Source organism: Amphiprion ocellaris, chromosome 24, assembly GCF_022539595.1.
Source record: "Amphiprion ocellaris isolate individual 3 ecotype Okinawa chromosome 24, ASM2253959v1, whole genome shotgun sequence".
In the NCBI taxonomy this organism is placed as follows: domain Eukaryota; kingdom Metazoa; phylum Chordata; class Actinopteri; family Pomacentridae; genus Amphiprion; species Amphiprion ocellaris.
This window is the reverse complement of record NC_072789.1, coordinates 21,171,845-21,190,853: the sequence shown is the minus strand read 5'-3', so window position 1 is coordinate 21,190,853 and position 19,009 is coordinate 21,171,845. Positions and strand designations below refer to the sequence as shown.

General features: G+C 37.1%; 2 protein-coding genes across 4 annotated transcripts in view; both read right to left on the bottom strand.

Moving 5' to 3' along the window:
* sts (steroid sulfatase (microsomal), isozyme S) overlaps nucleotides 1-19,009 on the bottom strand; it is a 194,350-nt gene that overhangs the window by 4,879 nt on the left and 170,462 nt on the right. The window lies entirely within an intron of this gene.
* The window catches only part of pudp (pseudouridine 5'-phosphatase), a 59,957-nt gene that overhangs the window by 12,015 nt on the left and 28,933 nt on the right, over nucleotides 1-19,009 (bottom strand). The window contains exon 4 of one of the 3 annotated variants that reach the window (XM_055008633.1): nucleotides 10,513-15,296. The exons of the other annotated variants lie outside the window; for them this stretch is intronic. Within the exon in view, the coding sequence (XP_054864608.1) occupies nucleotides 15,120-15,296 (177 nt within the window). The 3' untranslated portion in view covers nucleotides 10,513-15,119. Of the gene's footprint in view, nucleotides 1-10,512; nucleotides 15,297-19,009 lie in introns of those variants that run through there. 3 annotated transcript variants of the gene reach the window in all.

The following is a 19,009-nucleotide window of genomic DNA, read 5'->3' as shown; positions in this document are numbered from 1 at the left end:
TAGATAATGGTATCTGTGAAATATTAGCTTAGTATGAAATTTTCATTTATTTGTCTTGCTAACATAAGCATATCAGATTGCTATTAAATACAGCGGTGGAAAAAAGTTTTTGGACACCTCATACATTTGTGAAATATTGCATTAAGAATCCCTCTGAGGTCTTCAAATGCAATTTCTATTAGTTCAGTCACAGCCATAATACGAAACAAATCCTAAAAAAGTCAATAAAAACTTGAAATTCATTGGTTCCTTAAAAATAAGAAATTTTGAGTATTGGGTCATTTTGGTAGAATTTAGTTTTGTTAGTCATGTAAACAATAAACAAAAAAAAGCATCATTTGTGTCTGTCTAATGCAGTCACACCTTTTGAAACACAAAAGACATTCCAACAAATATTTCACGATAATATTTGAGATTGTGGAAAATTTTCAAGGTGCCTGAAAACTTTTTTCCACCACTGTATCTGTCAAAGCATGAAAATTTGCCATTAGAAAAATGCCACTATATTCAGAAGGATATATGTGGTCATGGTTCCATTATGCTAATGTCATGGTAATGACTGGATGCAGGGCTAATTTACAAAGAAATTACACAAAACAACATGTCAGGTTTCGATGACTGGACTTTTCATAGACCACTTCATTTTTTTTCATATTTCAACTCACCCATAATCTGAGATTATTGATCTACTTGTTCAGTATTATAGATTCTTCATCATTGTTCTGAGATAGTGTAATTCAAACAACCTCAAATTTCAATGTGCAAAAAAATGCCTGTTGAAGTAGGTTGACAGTGACAGTCAATTTAAAAATATTTTTTGCTCTGACAGTATTTGGCATACTATATATATATACATATATATATATATATATATATATATATATATATATATATATATATATATATACATATACATATACATATATATATATATATATATATATATATATATATATATATATATATATATATATACATATATATATATAGGCTGCTGTTTTGTAATATTGCAACGGATTTTCATCCCATTCACCAGTGAGAAAATAAAGTCAGTACAGTCCAGTTCATTTTTAACTCCTGCTTTAATGCCGTGATTGCATGTATTGTTCACCAGAAATATTCTTAACTTCAGATACATTAAATGTATGGCAGAAGCACGCATACTTGAGCCAGATAACCTGTCAGGTGAGTTGGAAGAACAGGTAGGGGAGGGAATCCAACAGTGCACTTAGTTTTGTCAGTCAAGTAAAACTAACTAGAGAACAGCACATAACATCTTGACTGGCAAGTGCAAACACAGGCCAGGATGTCAGTGTTAAATGATGCGCAGTCCTTGTAACGTCCTGGGAACGTAAGGTCTCATAGCAGGTGGAGGCTGTGGGGTATCTGCCATTCACTACTTCAGCAAAGAGAGTTCAGACGGTGTTGCTATGGAGTGGATTAAAATTGATTAAATAAATGGCTACAACAAATGATCAAAAACAATCTAGGGTACGCATACTAAACAGGAAACAGTTGAAAAAATGGGCTGCATTTATCACTATCATTGCACAATAACTCTTGATATAGCTGTGAAAGAATGGTGGGCTATGAACAGAGCAGTCTAGGGCAGTTCATTTCAAGCTATTCGCTCACAGTTGTAACTACTTTGACTGCACAGTTTAAAACCTTTCAAGATCAGGAGTAATTTAAAATTAAACAAACCAGGACATTAACTTGAGCAGAAAACACATAATAAAATGTTTGCTAGGTGACCAGTTTCTTTACACTGCTCTGTGATTTAACTGCATTTTGGGCGCATAAATCACACTTCCACCCATTTGTGCGTTTATAAAATTGTTACTCAACTACCCAGCTGCAGAACGTGCTGTCTGTATGACCTCATTACTATGCTAGCGCGGCTAGCGCTGTATTAGCGCGGCTAACGCTGTATTAGCGTGGCTAGCGTTGTATTAGCGCGGCTAACGCTGTGATAGCGCTGTGCTAGCGTTGTATTAGCGCGGCTAGCGCTGTATTAGCGCGGCTATCGCTGTGCTAGCGCAGCTAACGGCATGCATTACAGCTAACTGACGCTCACAAAAACAAACCACATACAGGACAAAAAGGATTAACACACTCACTGAAGCGCCGTCGTTCATGATGGTAGCCGTGGATGACCCCGGTGTTGTGAGGTGAACCGTCTGCGTCACATGACCGGAGGAGCGCCACGTGATTGGCTGGGCGTTGGTTCGATTTTGGCCAGGATCGATTGTTTACACCCGAGTCCCCCGGATGTGAACAGCGAATTTTTGACAGTGAATTTTGAACATTGAATTTTTTGATGGTGAATTTTGAAGACATTGAATTTTTAACTGGTTTTTAGAATTTTGATGAGCTAAATTCAGGCATAAAAAATTCACATACGTAATTTTGATGCAAAAAAAATTCAAAGTAAGAAATCCAGCAGCTTTTAAAATTCAGAATCTGATGAGTCTGATTTGCTTCCATACATGTAGTTTTTTGTTTTTTTTTTTCACTTCAAGATGGTTGTTGATGCAATGGTAATAGGTTAGATAGTTGCTAGACTTAAAAAAACTTGATACACTTGGTGGTTAACTTTTCTGTATTGGAGGTAGAAAATCAGACACTTAAAGTCTTATATTTTGTGCTGTTCAAGAACATTTTACATGAAGTATACAGTAAACCTCATCTTATTATCTTTCTGAGTGGAGTCTCCCTGCTTCAGCACCAAAGGCAATTACTTGTTACTGCTCCATCAGACCTGAAGAAGGCAAATTCACACTTAAAATTAACATTCTGTCTACACCCACAATTAGAAGTCTTTAGTTTATAACAGTGTTGAAAACTGAATTTGACTTCCATCCATATGAGATGTAAAGAAATTGCACAAATACCCTAGAAAACACTTGCAACAGTGTTGGTTGCTTTGTTATACATTTCACATTATAGGGGTATAACCAATCAGCAACGGACCTGTAGTGACTGATAACACCCAATCAGGGTGTCAACATTTAGAAACGTCTCAATTTCTCCTTGTCTACATGTCAAACCTACAAAAATAGAGTTTTTACCCCCTTGAGGGATCTAAAGGTCAGACCAAACAGTGTATGTGGGCAAAAGACCAAAACAAACAGGACAAGCTTCAGTATTCCCCCCTAAGAAAGAAGAATCAGGGTGCTTTCATTACGTCTTGAAACCTCTTGTTTCCTCGACTCCTTCAGGTGCATTTAAGGAATTGGAACTTACTCGACGATGTTGGAAAGAATTGGTTTCCACACAAGAGGAAAGAGGGCAGGAGGACACAAGAGTTAGCATAATGAAAAGCAACCCTGGTCTGGCAAATGGTCATCTGGCACAGCTGTTTCCCTGAGCTTTGCCACGGGAACCATGCAGGACTTCCTCTTACAAAACAGTAACAATAAAGGACCAATAAATGTCAATCCAGAAATACAGAGCCAAAAAATAAAACAGATATTACAGCAATGATGGCAACTCTGTGTAATGAGACTTAGAAACTGCTGGATACCAGTCAGCCTCAAAAACCAGCGTATTATTTGGTCTATAGCTTCAACTGGATCAGTAAAAATAGAACACAACAGTCTACATAAAGTAACATTACATTTGTTTTACTGCTACTGACTGCTAGTGTGCAGTGTAGGTTTATTTATAGTATATATCACTCTGATGTGATGATGTGGTTAGAGCTCATTGTAACGTGGACCCACTATGGCAAGATGTTTTAACATTTAATTACTAGACTGGGTACGTAATGCAGACATCTATAATTTAGCTCTTTCCAGTGAAGGTGGAGGCGTCTTGCTTTTCAGATATGCTATGGCACCACAACGACCTGAAAATTCAGCTAGCGTCAATCCAGAAGAGAAGCTTAGTGTTGTGGAGACAAGAAAATGCACAATATGCTGTATATTCTGACTAAATAAACAATCTTCTCCACCACAGCAGCCACCATTCGAATGCTTTGCTGGTCCAGTATCCAGTGAGAAGCCTCACAATTTGGACGAGATGTTTGACAAATCTACATCTATTATTCTGGTCAAAACTGAGCTTTGTTTTAATTTGACAGGCCAGAATGATGTTATAGATACAAAAAACGTGATAATTGTCACCATGTCCATCTGTTGATATCTTGGTCACTTGGCGTCCCCCAGGGGTCACTATTGGGTTCAACACCTGTTTTGATATATATAAATGGCATATGCAAAATATCGGAAGTATTTCTATTAGTTCTCTTTGCAGATGACACAAATATTCTTTGTTTGGGGGGGTGATTTATTGAAGCTACTGAGAATTATCAGTTGTGAAATGTACAAGCTGAAAAAGTGGTTTAACATAAATAAGTAATCATTAAACTTAAGCAAAACTAAATTAATGTTATTTGGCTACAGTGAAAGAGATACATATGCACAGATACAGGTAGATGGTGTGGAAATTGATAGAGTTCATGAAAGTAAGTTTCTTGGTGCTACAACTGATGATAAAATAAACAGGAAATCTCACAGAAAACACGTTCAAAACAAAATATCAAGAAGCATTTCAGTACTCAAAGTAACACACATTCTGGACCACAAATCACTCCACATTCTATACTGTTCATTGGTTTTACCATATCTAAATTACATGTGCAGAGGTTTGGACAAATACATAAAAATGTTCACTACAGTCACAATCAATACTACAAAAAAGAGCAATAAGGATAATTTATAAAACTGGTTACAGAGATCACACAAATTTACTCTTCTGAAAATCAAAAATACATAAATTCACTGGCCTGGTTCATTTTCAAGCAGCACAAATAATGTACAAACCAATAAATGGCCAATTTCCCATAAAATATTCAAAACTTTTTTTTTTTTTTTTTTTAAAGCAGCGATTGGGGTGTTATAATTGGAGGGGGCATTTAAAATTAAAATATGGTAGATTTTGCACAACACTAAGGTCATTTTGATTTTCAATATGTGGAGTGAGGTTATGGAATGGATTGGAGGTGAGACTCAAGCACTGTCCAAGAAGTTTAAAAAGCAGTACAAAAATATGGTTTTCATGAGGTACAGGGAGGAAGAGGGGTTTTGACATGGGTATATCACTAATTATTTAATATTTGTTTATTTATACTATTTATTTTCTATTTTGTTTGTAAATATGTACATAAATAACTATACTATATATACTATACTATATAGGAGTGGGGGTACTGAGTGACTGATGGTCGAAATGAAAAATGGGTAGGAGTAAATAAGCTTATGCTTCATCCTGCTCTTTTTCAGATATGTTGGATTATTATTTTTTGCTTTGTTTTGTTAGGTTTGTTTGTTTTGTTGTGTTTTATTTAGTTTTTTTTGTTGATTTGAATATTTTGATTTGTTTTTGTGGCTTTTTTTCAAATTAAAACATTCATTCATTCATTCATTCATTAAATGACAAAACCGTTTGTTGTGAACTCAGACTTGACTGTGTTAAGAAAAATATGTGCTGTGTACTGTTGTGTAAAAAAAATAAAATAGGTGTACTGTGGATAATAAAAAACATCATTATAAAGTAACTTTATCTCATTGCTGCCAGTTCTGATTGGCTTTTAGTGTCCGTCTGAGATAGAAGTTTGTCATAGGGTTAAGATAAAGCTGCATTATAAATTCAACTGTATCTAGCAAAGTGAAGTAAAAACAACAAAGGAACCTGTTAATAAACTGTTAGGAAACTCATTCAGGACAAAATCCAGGAAATAAATACATAAACATGTAGAATTATCTAACAATTTAAGACTCCGTGGCTGGATTAAAGATAAAAATCTCTTGAAAGATGGATCTAAAAGGAAAGGATTGTATGAGTCAGGTACAAATGCAACTATTTGTTTATTTTATGTCATTGGTATGTTATGCCACTTGCCAGTATAATTTATGATTTCCACTCAAAGTCAAGCACATTTTCATCAGCAAAGTTGACTCAGGAAAATCAGTGTTACAAGATGTAGACTTTAGATTACATCTGGCTGGAGAGCAACTTCAAACTAACCTGTCTCCAACCCTGGATGATTTACCTGAAGCTCCAACCTGAACCTCATTCTTCTTCCTGCCTGACTGGACCACCCAGATCCCTCCACCAATCAAACTGCAAGAACCAGGCTTTAAATGTCTAGACAGCTGTGATTTAACATGAACAGCTTTTCTCTGTGCCTCTTGTGTCTTGTTGGGCTTTATGTAAATATGTAGTTCCCTTGTAGCTCAGTTAGGAGATACTTGTCTTGCGTTTTCTGTTTCTCAGTTTGGTTTTATGTGGTTCTTTTTATAGCAGCACCCACCAGCTTTGTTTTCTTTGAAATATTATCACCTTTTTCCTCCATTAATTATGTCACAAGGCAACAAAGTGCTTAATCACCTAACCAAAAACACCTGGATTCCTGTACTTCCCTTTACCCAAGCAGAGCTGGGATATAACTACAGTCTGCTATATGTTAGTTTCTGTGGATATTCTGCTTTGTCTAAAACAAACACATCAGTTAGCTGAATAAAAGCAGCAAGCATCACTAAAGTATTCTGGAAATCAAGTGTTCTGAGCTGTCGACCTGTTTTGAGTTGTGCACAGCAAACTGCGTGCAAACACTCATTCTTGGCACCAAGATTACAGTGTACTGCTGGATTGGCATCATACTTTTTACCGCTCCGCTCCTCTCACCGGTGCACTTAAAGAAAACAGCACCATCAGAAAATAAACTGTGTATGTTTCAGCATCTATTATGCTTAGGGAAAAAAATGTGAAGCTCCAGATCCCACCTGGCAGACATCAGGAGTGATTGGCCTGGAGCTCCAGACCGGCTCTCAGCCCTGGTTCTCCCACCACCACAACTTCTCCTCCCACAAGATCCCAACTATCACCACGCCTATGTATAAATCTGCAACCAAACTTTCAGTTAGAGCAACTAGGATTTAGTGTGACCAGGTCATCTGTGTGTTCGGTGTGGTCCGTAGGTTCCATAGCCATTGAGGGATGGCTAAACGGAAATTACAGCTTCTGTTAGCAGTTGCTGTTTCGGTGAGGAGCTACCAGTCTTGGTGAAGACTGAAGGTCCTGTTAGCAGCCTGCTAATTTGGTGAGAAGCTACTTGTGACTTGAGTCTTTGCGTGTTGTCTGGTTAACAAATGAGTGTTTTGAGGCACCAGTTCTATTTAGTTAATTATGCGCACTTGACACACTTGTATTGCATGGTATTAGTTTCTGTTGTTTGGTGTGGGAGTTGCCACTGTGCTTAAGTTTGGATAAGGAGTTTAATTGTTTTGTTTTTTGTTTAGCTAGTTTAAACACTCTGTTAGCCTTTGCTGGTTTTATTTTCAAAAATAAATGAATAAATAAGTGAAATATAAGCGCAATACATTATGATGTTGGTTAAAAACAAACAAAAGTGCAATGTGCAAACTCAGCATTATGTATAGAAAAATACTACAGATACACCCCTTACACTGTTACACACAGTTATCTGGATTACCTGACTCTGGCTTCCTGTTCTGTTCATCTCGGATGATCTGCTCATTGATGAGTTTCAGTGACAGGGGGAATAATGAATGTTTGTACTGATTGTGTTTGCATAGTGGGACCCTGCATCTTCTTCCTGAGTTTAGTAAAATGTATTCAGGGTGCAGTTCTTTGATTTAGCTGAAGGTGATGAATGTGTAAATGACCTTTTGTGAGTCTGAAAAAGAAAGAAAGGCTCTGACTTTAGAGATCAGTTTGAGTTGAGTGTAACAAGACAGCATGGCCTTTGTCACTCAAGCATTGAAAGAAAGAAATGAATCGAAAACCACTCACTGATTTCTGGTCTGGATGGACTAAAGCAGACACAGAAGAGTGATTATTTCTATTTTAGAGTTGCTCACGACAAAGGTAATTTAATGTCACCAGGCACGACTGTAAGGACTACATATATGTACAGCTGTATCATCAGAGATGTTAAATGATGTTATATTTAATGAGAGTTTGTCCCAATCTGTGCAAATAAACAGAAAAAATGTAAGTCACCAGAGTAGATCTCTGTGGAACTCTGCAGATGAGTTGGAAACTTTAATAAAATATTCCATCAGTTTCTACTGAGAAGGATTAATTTATTTTTCATTCAAATGTTGTAGTCAGTGTTGTCAAAGACCTTAAGCACAGTAATCTATGTGCTATGAAGTGTCTGAAAACCAGATTGGAATCCTTCAAAAAAAGCACCTTTAAGCTAAAAGCAGTCAGTTGTCTCAAAATTTTTATTTTTTTAAATTATGAAATAAAAAGCGTAGAAATCGGTTTAAAACTACTGAAAATACCCGAATCAGGGTAAGATTTCTTAATTAGTGGGTAGACAAAATACTAATATATGCCAGGAGATGAAGGACCATTTAAAATATCTGAACCGACTGTCTCTATAACTTCTTTTTAAACCATGTAAGGACACAATCATCTCTGTACAATAACCCAAGACATGAGATTAGGACCAGAGTTAGCAGTTTTTACCACATGGAAGTAATAGTTTTTCTTTGAGTCTGTTCAAAAGGATGTGATTTCCGAAAGCGCCGACATGTCAAGCAGAGTGAAAATATAGGAAAAACATGGAGGCTAATTGGCAGTTGAAATACTCATCTGTGCACACGTTCAACAAGGACATCCCAGCAGCTGCAGTAAATTAATACAGCTAAAGCTTCACCAGGAGGTTAATCACTTTTCACTATCCAATAATCATATACATGACAGTGTGGACAGAAACTGGGAGAGAGTGAAAGTGAAGTACTGTCAGGATTATAATGGTACAGTTAGCACTAACTAATCAAGATTTTAAGCTGGAGACAGAAACAAGGGTAGTGATTACTTATAGTCGGGTGCAGGTGTAAAAATCACTCAAAAAACCTGAATCCGCATGTATCGTACAGATTAGCTACAGTAAAATGAACGTCACTCTGGGTTTAAAGGACAACAAAATCAAAATGGAGTTGTCTTCTTTCTGCTGGTGTTTTGCCCCAGAAATATGGCATCAGTACCATAGAGGGCACTTAAGTTCATTTACGTTTCAGTAGTTTTTGTGCACTAACAATCATGGAAACAACACAATTATTGAGAGGTGATGCAGCTTTGAATTATTTGATATTTAAGTGATATTACACAAAATAGTACTAACTCCTGGTATATACTATGTGTGTCTATGGGCACTGAAATTGCCATATTTGTATTCTGTGTGTTTTCATGCAACACAAAGATAACTTTTGTGAGAATTTATCCATACATTACGAGCATTTTATGAACCTCAAGTTCTCTCACACCAAATTGGAAAAACAGCTTTCTGTGGAAGCGCCTTTTTATATGGTGGTGCTGTGGTAAAAAAAATAAATAAAAGGACTCTAGTTTCCACAAAACTGTTATCATAAGATGCACCTTCTGTAATTTAAACCGTGTCCATAGCCAAGTCCAAGAATTTTCAGCATTTGTGTGAAAATAGATTAGGTGGAAATCTGTCTGACCAACCAGATTTGGCATTAACAAGTTGACTGATTTAGATATTAACCAATACGGCAGAAGATGAAGTACTTGCATGTCAGAAATTGTACTGCACATTTGTTGTAGTATCTGGTTACTGGTTACTTTCTGTTTATATCGAAGATTGCAGTTGTTTGTGTTTAAAAGTGGTGGTTTCTTGGACTTTGGGTATGTCTGTGGTAGCAAACAGAATGTTGTGGGGGTTGAGCTAACAATGGGCCACCATGACAAAGACTTCTGTGGTGGCTAATTGGTTCCGACAAGAACTCAAGTCAGAGTCTGCCAGGACAGCTCTCCTATTACCAGGATACTAATATAACCAAGCTGCTTTTGGGTGAAAATAGTTCTACTAGAATATGGAATAATATCCACTGTACTTAATTTGTTTTACGATGAATCGAGTGATTGACAATGCTAAATTTCAGTTAGGAGAATTGTTTAAATTTAGCCTTCATAGTGCAAACACCAATTTAAAGGCCTATTTGGGAACCTATTCAATGGCAGAAAGAAATTAAAAGAAGAAGAAATCGACCTTCTATAGCATCTACTCTCTTTTTTGTTTTTTTACAAATTGCTGCCATTCTAATTCTGCTATTGGCTGCATAGCAGCTCCTGCTTATAAGGTACTGGTGAATATACAAATAACTATCATTGAAGAAAGTTCAGGAACATGATACATGATTTCCAAATGGATATACAGATGGTTATTTGCTTTCTATTTTCATTTGATGAGCCTGTCATTTTTAAAAGTATCAAAACATGTTTGGAGAGATTAGGGAAAACCACAGGGAATATTTATCATCTACCTCCCCTCATGATGTTAATTCCATCCAAATGGGGCTTGAATCTTCCCCATTCATACAATTCATCCACAATACTAAGAACTCTTTGAGAGAGTTTGGAGAGGCAGAAGCACAGAAGCAAAGAAGAGGCTTTTCAACCCTGTTTCCAGTGTAGCCATTCAAAACAAGTGGAAGCACTTAACTGACTTTCTGGCAAATCATGCAAACTTTTTTTCAAGCATATTGGAGCCTCAGCTTTACTGTGTATCTTATAAAAGTTAGTTTGCATAAAAATTGTAAAGTAAGAAACCATCATAATGCATGTGGAAGCCTGAGGAATTGACAAAAACAACAAAATACAGCTATTTCCCAACTTCCTGTTCTACAGTATAATGGAAAGCACAATAGATGGGGAATCAAAGCCTGTGGATAGAACCTATTATTAGTCATCTTCAGATGCCAATGCTAAATCTGTTTAAATAAATACTGGGCCTTTCTGTCAAATTAACAATACTATATGCCACAAATTCACCTTTTAACTTGATTTGGAGAAGCCTCATTGTTTCTATTTTTGTTAACAATAGTGGATAGTGAATTCATGATTGGGTTAAAACACAGCTTAACTTTGTGGTTGGAGCAGCACTTCAGTGTGAATAAAGGAAATAGCTGTACAATGAGTCTAAAGCCCTACACAAGCCACCAAAAGCTAAGTCTCACAGAAAGCCTTAAGGACCTTTGTTCATCTCACTTCTAATACTCAGGTAGAACAAAGACGCCTCCTCGAGTTTCTTTAAAACCTAATTGACTTCTCGGATGCCACTAAGCCTGAAACTGGAGGAAGTGGAACAATGACGGCGGAAACACTGAGAGCGCATAACGGAGGGCCCTTGCTAATTCCCTTGATTGGGAGCAATTAAAACTGGTAATTACCCAATGAGCTAGTGAAATGACCTTTTAATCTGCCTCCAATGTGCTGTACTGAAATGGATGAAAACAGACACAGATGCACAGTGGATTGATTGCTTGGGTGGATTACAAACAGAAGATGGAGACGAGACGTGAACATAAAGTTCTTATCGCTGAACAGACTGACTACACGCATAAACTGAAACACCAAAAGACAATCTAACGTACAGCACCCCTCATCAGTACGTGGGCCATGAGCAGAGCTGGAAAGTCAAGATAGACTGCAAGGAGATCAGCTGAACAGCTAAGACTCTGAGAAGCCAGTTGAATGGTGTTTATGCATCCATCCCTCCAAGACACATGCATAATTTTCCTGGTTGTGCTGAACTCAAACAGACAATAAATATGCTGTTGGTGTGAACATGTTTGTGAGATAAAATGTCAAATGATTCAAAATTGTATCACTTCCAAGTTAAACAGTGGAGTATTTGCTCTTTTTTAAACATAAGAATGAACAGTTTACTACAAATTTACAACACCAAACATACAGGTTCCACAGTACAAACTCAATGCAACAAAAGTCACCAGACCTTTCTTTACCAAGATTCAAATTTTACTTTTCTATATAATGTATGTCCACAATTATTTTTGATGTCAGAGTCAGTACATTTCTGGAGGGATGTTTTGCAATTCTTCAGCAACTATTTTTTGCTTCTGTTACTCTACCTTTCTCTTTAAAATGCCCAAAAGGTGCCTCTTGGACTAAACTCAAGTGGTACCTTGCCTAGGTCACTGTTTTCAGTTTTTTCTTCTCGAGAAATTCGTGTGATTTTGTCAGTGTGCTGTGGATGGTTACACTGAAATATTCTTCTGCCAAACTTTTGCAGACTGCGAGTCATCTTGTCAGCCAAATTTTTTTTTGTTTTTTTGTATATCCACAGGCATTTATGGTGCAACTTAAATATCCCCCTAACATTTTGCTCTCATGCAGAATAACATCACTTCTCTGCACTTCAGTGTCAGGACTATGCATTCACTGTTGCAGTCTTGGCAAGGTTCAGGTCACATGCACATTCTTGACAATGTCTGAGCTGTAACAACTCTTACTTTCATTGATAACCCCTGAGACAAGTCTGAAGCACATGCCTGTCTGTTTTCCAGAGTTGAATTGTGAAAGCAGTTCGCTATCTGTAGTGTCGTTTGCAGAAGATGACCACTGGCAATTCTTTTCCACGTGGAGCCATGATGCAGACATGCCAATAAACAGTTCAGATGTTCACAGCTCATTTTTACGATCATGTTCAAACAAATCACAGGTTTACAGCCCCCTTTTTCTGAACTGTATTCTCTCTTTAATGTAAGCCTGGTGGTTGGAGTACTGATTGTAGAAAGAAAAGTGTTTAAAATTAATGAAATCTCCGGATGCAGCTTCCTTGGATTCCACCGTAAATAGGGTTTCAGATAATTTCAGCTTTCTCAGGAGTTTTTTTTTTTTTTTTTTTTTGCATTTTCTAATTGGTCACCTAACAGTGTACTGTCACTTTCCTCTAAACCTGCCCTGATTTGCATCTTGCGTGGAAAATATACGATGGATTGTAATCAGATTTGTGATCTGGCTTACAAATGTACTTTTTGTGAGGCTAAATGTGCATTATAACAGCATTTTATGTGGATGTGAGTGCCCTAAAACAGTTAATCTAAATGGGGTCAATTTGTAAAAACATACCTAGTCCATTTAGCCAGTTAATGTATCAACTGTTATTTTCATAAAACAGTTAAGTGTACACATTTCTACCTCAGATGACTGCAGCAGGAAGCCACAGCAGCATCAGTAGTGGAGTACTGCTGACTATTGCCCCAAACAATTCCCCAGCAGTGGCTGTTACACAGCAAGGAGATGTTCTGCTTGTTAAACACCCAGCCACAGAGCAACAAAGCCTCATAAAAATGTAACAAGGTAAATCTGCTTAAATTCACTTCAGCCACATTGGAGGAGAAAAGAGTTTAACCACCTTTTCATGCAAACATAAATCTTCATAACCCAAATTCATAGTACATCAGAGAAATTACACTCACTGACAATGAGGAAAAAACAGGAAAAGGAAACCATTAGTGATGACTGAAAGTAAAACATTAGTAGGTTATTTCCTCTAGTTTGGAATTAAGTAAATGCCATCTTGGCTTTTAAAAATGGATGCAATGATCAAGAGGTGGATCATTTTGGAGAAACCAAAGGACAGAATGATGCACAATTTATATAATAATTTCTAAAATTATGAACATGCTATCATTGAGATCATAAATCCATTGTGAAAATGTTTACTGAGGTAACACTTCAAGTGAGAAGTAGAGTAATTTTGTCACAGATAGAGTTGCCCCCTGTTGGCCACTACAACTAATGTCAGTTTACGTCACTTCTGCTTTGGTTTCACTTTTCAGATCTGGATGCTACATTGGTCAATCTCCCCAAACATGACATGTACATATGTAAAACTGGCCCCTACAAGTCTAATAAACTGCTAATTAACATGTCTATCCTCTGTATAAAACCCTTTTCAGTTTTTGATATGAAGTTGCATCACACATGAGGAGAAACTTCATGGATATTCTTCTTTTTATTCTCAGACATGCACAGATTACAAGACTTAAATATAATGGAGCATCACACAGTGAGGGATAATATTAGGATTATGGAGCCACAGGGAACAGTCAGGAAGCACCTCATGAGATTTCTTGAGGAAACAAATGGAAACAAAATGGACACTGTAGAGCAACAAAGGGTTTGAAAGATGTGGTTTCAACACAGTTTTTCTATTATTCAGCGAGAATTTTAGGTGAGATTTTAACTGTCATCAGTCTATAGGGTTACAATGTTTGGCATTGCTTGGCAACATTGTCTGCTGCTACGGGTGCTTCCAGTACCCTTCATGATTATAGCTTGGAAATATCAAACGTGTTTGATATAATCATCACATCCCTGCAAACAGTTCGAGAGAGGAGGTTTAAGACTGACTCTGGTAGTAGAGCAGTTGTCCACCAATCTTTAGGTTGGTGCTTTGATCCCCTTTGTGTCTTGGGAAAGTCATTGAACCCCAACTTGCCCCTGATTGCTGTTGGACACCCTGCATAGGAGCTTTGCCTCCAGTGGATGAAAGAAATAGACATTGTGCAAATGGTTTGTAGTTACCGAGTAAGGTTAAAAGGTGCTATATATGTGCAGATAAAATGTCCACACGTAGTAACAGCAAAATTTAAACACCATAAACATGACTACTAAGGAGAGTATTTGATTTGCTCTATGCAAAGAATTTTTCTGTCTGCAGGGGTCATTTTCATGAAACATATCAACTATACTTTTCTACCTTTTGCATCCTGATTTTACTCAAATTAAAGCACATATGAACAAGCACAAATCAAAAAATACCATGCTGTCTGACTTCAATTTTGACTTTAAACCAAACACTCATTGCGAGGATAGAAGGAATAAACTGCCGGACTTCAAATTAGGAAAAACAGGAAATAGCAGTTGTTTTGGGTTTATTCATACACTACCATTCAAAAGTTTTGGGTCATCCAGGCTATTTCATGTTTTTCATGAAAACTCACACTTTTATTCATGTGCTAACATAACTGCGCAAGGTTTTCTAATCATCAATTAACCTTTCAACACCATTAGCTAACACAATGTATCATTAGAACACAGGAGTGATGGTTGCTGGAAATGTTCCTCTGTACCTCTATGGAGATATTCCATTAAAAATCAGCTGTTTCCAGCTAGAATAGTCATTTACCACATTAACAATGTCTAGAATGTATTTATGATTAATTTAATGTTATCTTCATTTAAAAAATGCTTTTCTTTCTAAAACAAGGACATTTCCACCATTTTATTCATTGGTGTTACTCTTCAAAGGTTTACAGCATGTGCAGGGAACTAAACAAAGTTTGCATGAAGTCTTCAAAGTTGTTTCCCAGCAGTGCTTGAAACCTTTTGACTGCACTTGGCTGTGTGTGGAAGTGTAAGGAGACACGGCAGCCGCTGGTCCCCCTCTTCAAAAGATGCCATGGAAGATTTACAACCTGTCCCCAGGCCTACACCCAAACACATGCAAGATTCATCAGAGCCAACAGAATCTGGATTCACTGTGTACCCGAGTCAGCACTGCTGAATAAGACAAGACAAAGGGGATGCGGGGTGAAGCCAGAGCCGTAAACTGTGTGTGTGTGTGTTGTGTCAGGATGCATACACACACCTTTATTGTCTCCAACACAATTGGCCCACTAAAACACACACAGCCGCCGCCTTTAGAGGAGCGTGTTGTGGCGAGGCGACAGCAGCCGATGCCTGCATGGAGTGATTTGGAGACGGTCCAGACCTCATTTGGCTACAGACAGCAGCGCCGGATGCGGACAGCAGTTCAATAAGGACGCCTCGACAATAAAACGCCACGAGAGGAACACGATTGAGTAGTTCTCCTGCTACATTTCAGATGAGTTCACGGTGCTCAAATCGTTTCTTTATGGTTTTCTATGCAGGCATCAGACATGAGACTTTAATCTGAGCCACTGCATGTTGCTCTATGTACATTTACTCCACTGATGTCTGATGTATAGAGATGAGTCAATGTTCTAATCAAAGTAGATGATCACAGCTTTATAGTTTCATTTCAACCTGTGTTTAGCAATCACTGACAGATCTCATGTAATTTAAATTCTCAGGACTATCAGACGGTGATGCTGTCACTTGGGTGTAACATTTAATTTAATGTACTTTAGTTGTCAGTGATCTGATATGTGAAGATGCTGAGCGAAGGAATGGGAATTGGTAGCAAAGCTGCACATTTTCACAGTTTACTGAATGCATAAAATTGAATTTGAAGAGGATTCTAAAGGTGGAAAAACCCTTTTATCAAAATATGTATTTCACTTATTCACATGTCTTTATTCCAGTTTTAGTAACATATTTGAAACTTAAAATGAATATGATCAGCAGACTGTGTGTTTCTCATGATATAGTGTTTTAAAATAAAAGATCTAACTGTGGAAGCGAAGACTTCAAGTGCAGAAATCTAATTTTCTTCAAGAGAAGGTGTGGAAACAAAGGTACTGACCTGTTTTGAAAGCCTACATTTCCACTGTTTTTGCGTAGAATCTATAAATGGAAAGTGTCATCTTAAAGTTAAATGAGACTAATTTAAAAATGCAGCTTGTGAACCAGTGGATGTGGTGGAGAACATTTGGCTTTGTTGAACAAATCTCACTCTGTGTGCACAAGCCTGAGTCACATCCCCACAATTAAACATGCAGCAAGTGCATGCAGACGCACCCTTGTTTGCATCAAGAAACCAGACTGTTCCAGGATTCTGTAAAGCCTTCAGTGGAACACAAAAAAGGGAAGACAATTTCACAGGCAGTGTTGTGCTGGCGAGGGTCTCTAACAAAGCCAGAACATTACATATGACCAACTGTGGCTATATGTAGCACCTGTACATGTAGATAATGCATGGTTCAGTAAACAAAACTCACATGAAAATGGACTTAACAACGGGCTTCATAAACACTTGCAAATGAAAAATGAGATAGATGATAACACTGAGCAGACAAAACTAGTTTAAATCATGACATACTGAAAGGCATGTCATGTGCTTCATGTATTACAGTATTTTAATAATACAATATGAAATAAATGTGGATACAAATCAATTATAGAATAATAACTCTGAGTACTTTCATTTATTTCCAGCTTTTTTATGCTAATTTATTTCTATATTGTCCAAAGCAAATAAGTATTAGAGATGTCCCGATCAAGGTAATTTAAGAGTCCCAATTTGATACCATTTTCGTGAAAATATACACTTAAAGTACAATGAAGTTTTAAGCTCAGTCTGCTAGATATGGCTCATTCCAGAATTTGAGGACATTTAGGCTTCAAAATGGTTGAAAATACATGCTAATGTTAACTTATTCCTCAGGAGTAGAAGTTAGATATTTATTAGCTGTTACTGCTGACCAAGAGAATAAACTTACTGATAGAAATTAGTAAAAAGAAATTGTTTTATCCTGATAATATGCATAACAGGGATGGGAGTCATTCGATCAAGGCTGATGATGTTATTAAAATATGAAAAATAGAAGAGAGGGTATAGCTTTGCTCTACCCATTCTTTTGAAAAATTGTTTGATGATGTTAATTCCAGCATATCATTTGATTCACTGTTTTTTTTCTTCTACCAGCTAAAAAGGTTATGCTAACAAGGGTAGGACACATGTTCCATGCATAATAACTATTATTTAAAATATTATGTTGATCAAAAAAATGTTCCCACAATTACAAGAGACATCAATGAAAAAATAATACCAACAAAAAAGGAGGTTTAGGTTTCAATTTAACTGTTTTATTTGAGATTCAATTTGGTCATAAGAGGGTGGGACATAAGAAAAATGGCATTTTAGGGGGAACTCCAGACTTATTTGGTATTTTTAAAAATATTGTCAAACATTTGTTTCTCCTAGTTTTTCTAGATTTGAGCTCAGGAAAAGGAAATTTACAGAACAACTGCATATTTTAGTATTTTGTACATGGATTATTTGAAATTTGATGGGTGGGACGCAAAATGTCCTCCAATTCTGGAATGACTCACATGTTTGATGACTGAATAGCTCTACAACGCATTAAGAAAAGTTTACATTTCTGCATCCGAGCTTTTTATTACGTAGCATTATGGGAGTTTAGCTTGCAACAGGCCCTCATGATGAAGACTTCTGTGTTAATAACCACCGGCCACAGCTCATTTGTTTAAAACAAATTGGAATCGACTAGAAGTGTGTTCCTATATCCCAATATGTAACAGTGCCACCTTTGAAGCCCAAATTATGCCGAATATTATGGTAATATCAGTACTTGTCTGAGGTCCACTGCGCTATTTGTGTCAATAATTAAATGTTTTGCTAACAACGTTGACGATCACTTTAGAAAATTCTATATAGGTAATATATTTATACAGTATACATGGGCATATATATATATATATATGCCCATTGTTCAGGGTATGGCCTGTAGCCACAAATACTAAGGCTTAACATTCATTCTCTATCTAATGATGGCGTAACAGTCTTTGGCTGGAGTTATGTTTATGGTTCAACACCAGCAGTCACGGGTGGTCAATCAGTGATGCAGCACTGAGAAAACCAATGCCAGGAGCTTTTCCTCTGTATTACATCATCAACTGAGAGATCTGCCCTGGTTGATTTGTGATTCGTTCAACTTTGCAACTTTGTCAGCATGCGACACAGAGGTGGAAGCAATGTGTCAGCTGCATGCTTGACAGTCTGTCTGCCTGACAATTTAACATGGCTTTGGAAAGAATCTGTCGGGGGGGAATGTTCGCCAGGGGAACCCATTTAATAGATCTTTCCGCACAGTAAATGACAATGATATCTTATTGTTTGGAAATGAATATGGGGCAATAAAGAGAATGCTTGCTCAGTGGTATTCTGACACTGTTGACTGGTGCAACCACCGTGTTTTCATCATTTTGACACCCATGCAGTGGAGATGACTTTGGAGAAGAGTTACAGCTCGGAGAGAAAGTATTGCAAATGGATGAATTTAATCTCTAAAAGATAAAGAAGTTTTTGTGAGAATGATCCCAGCCACCTAAATTTTAATTCAGCCTATTGTTCAAGCTCCCATTGTGCTCCTTTTTTTTCAGCAAATTCTAAAAAATGAAAGTCTCACAGGTCCCCAGAATGTCTTTTTCAGCTCAGAATGCTGCTGTGATATTTCATTTTACCCTTTCTGTATAA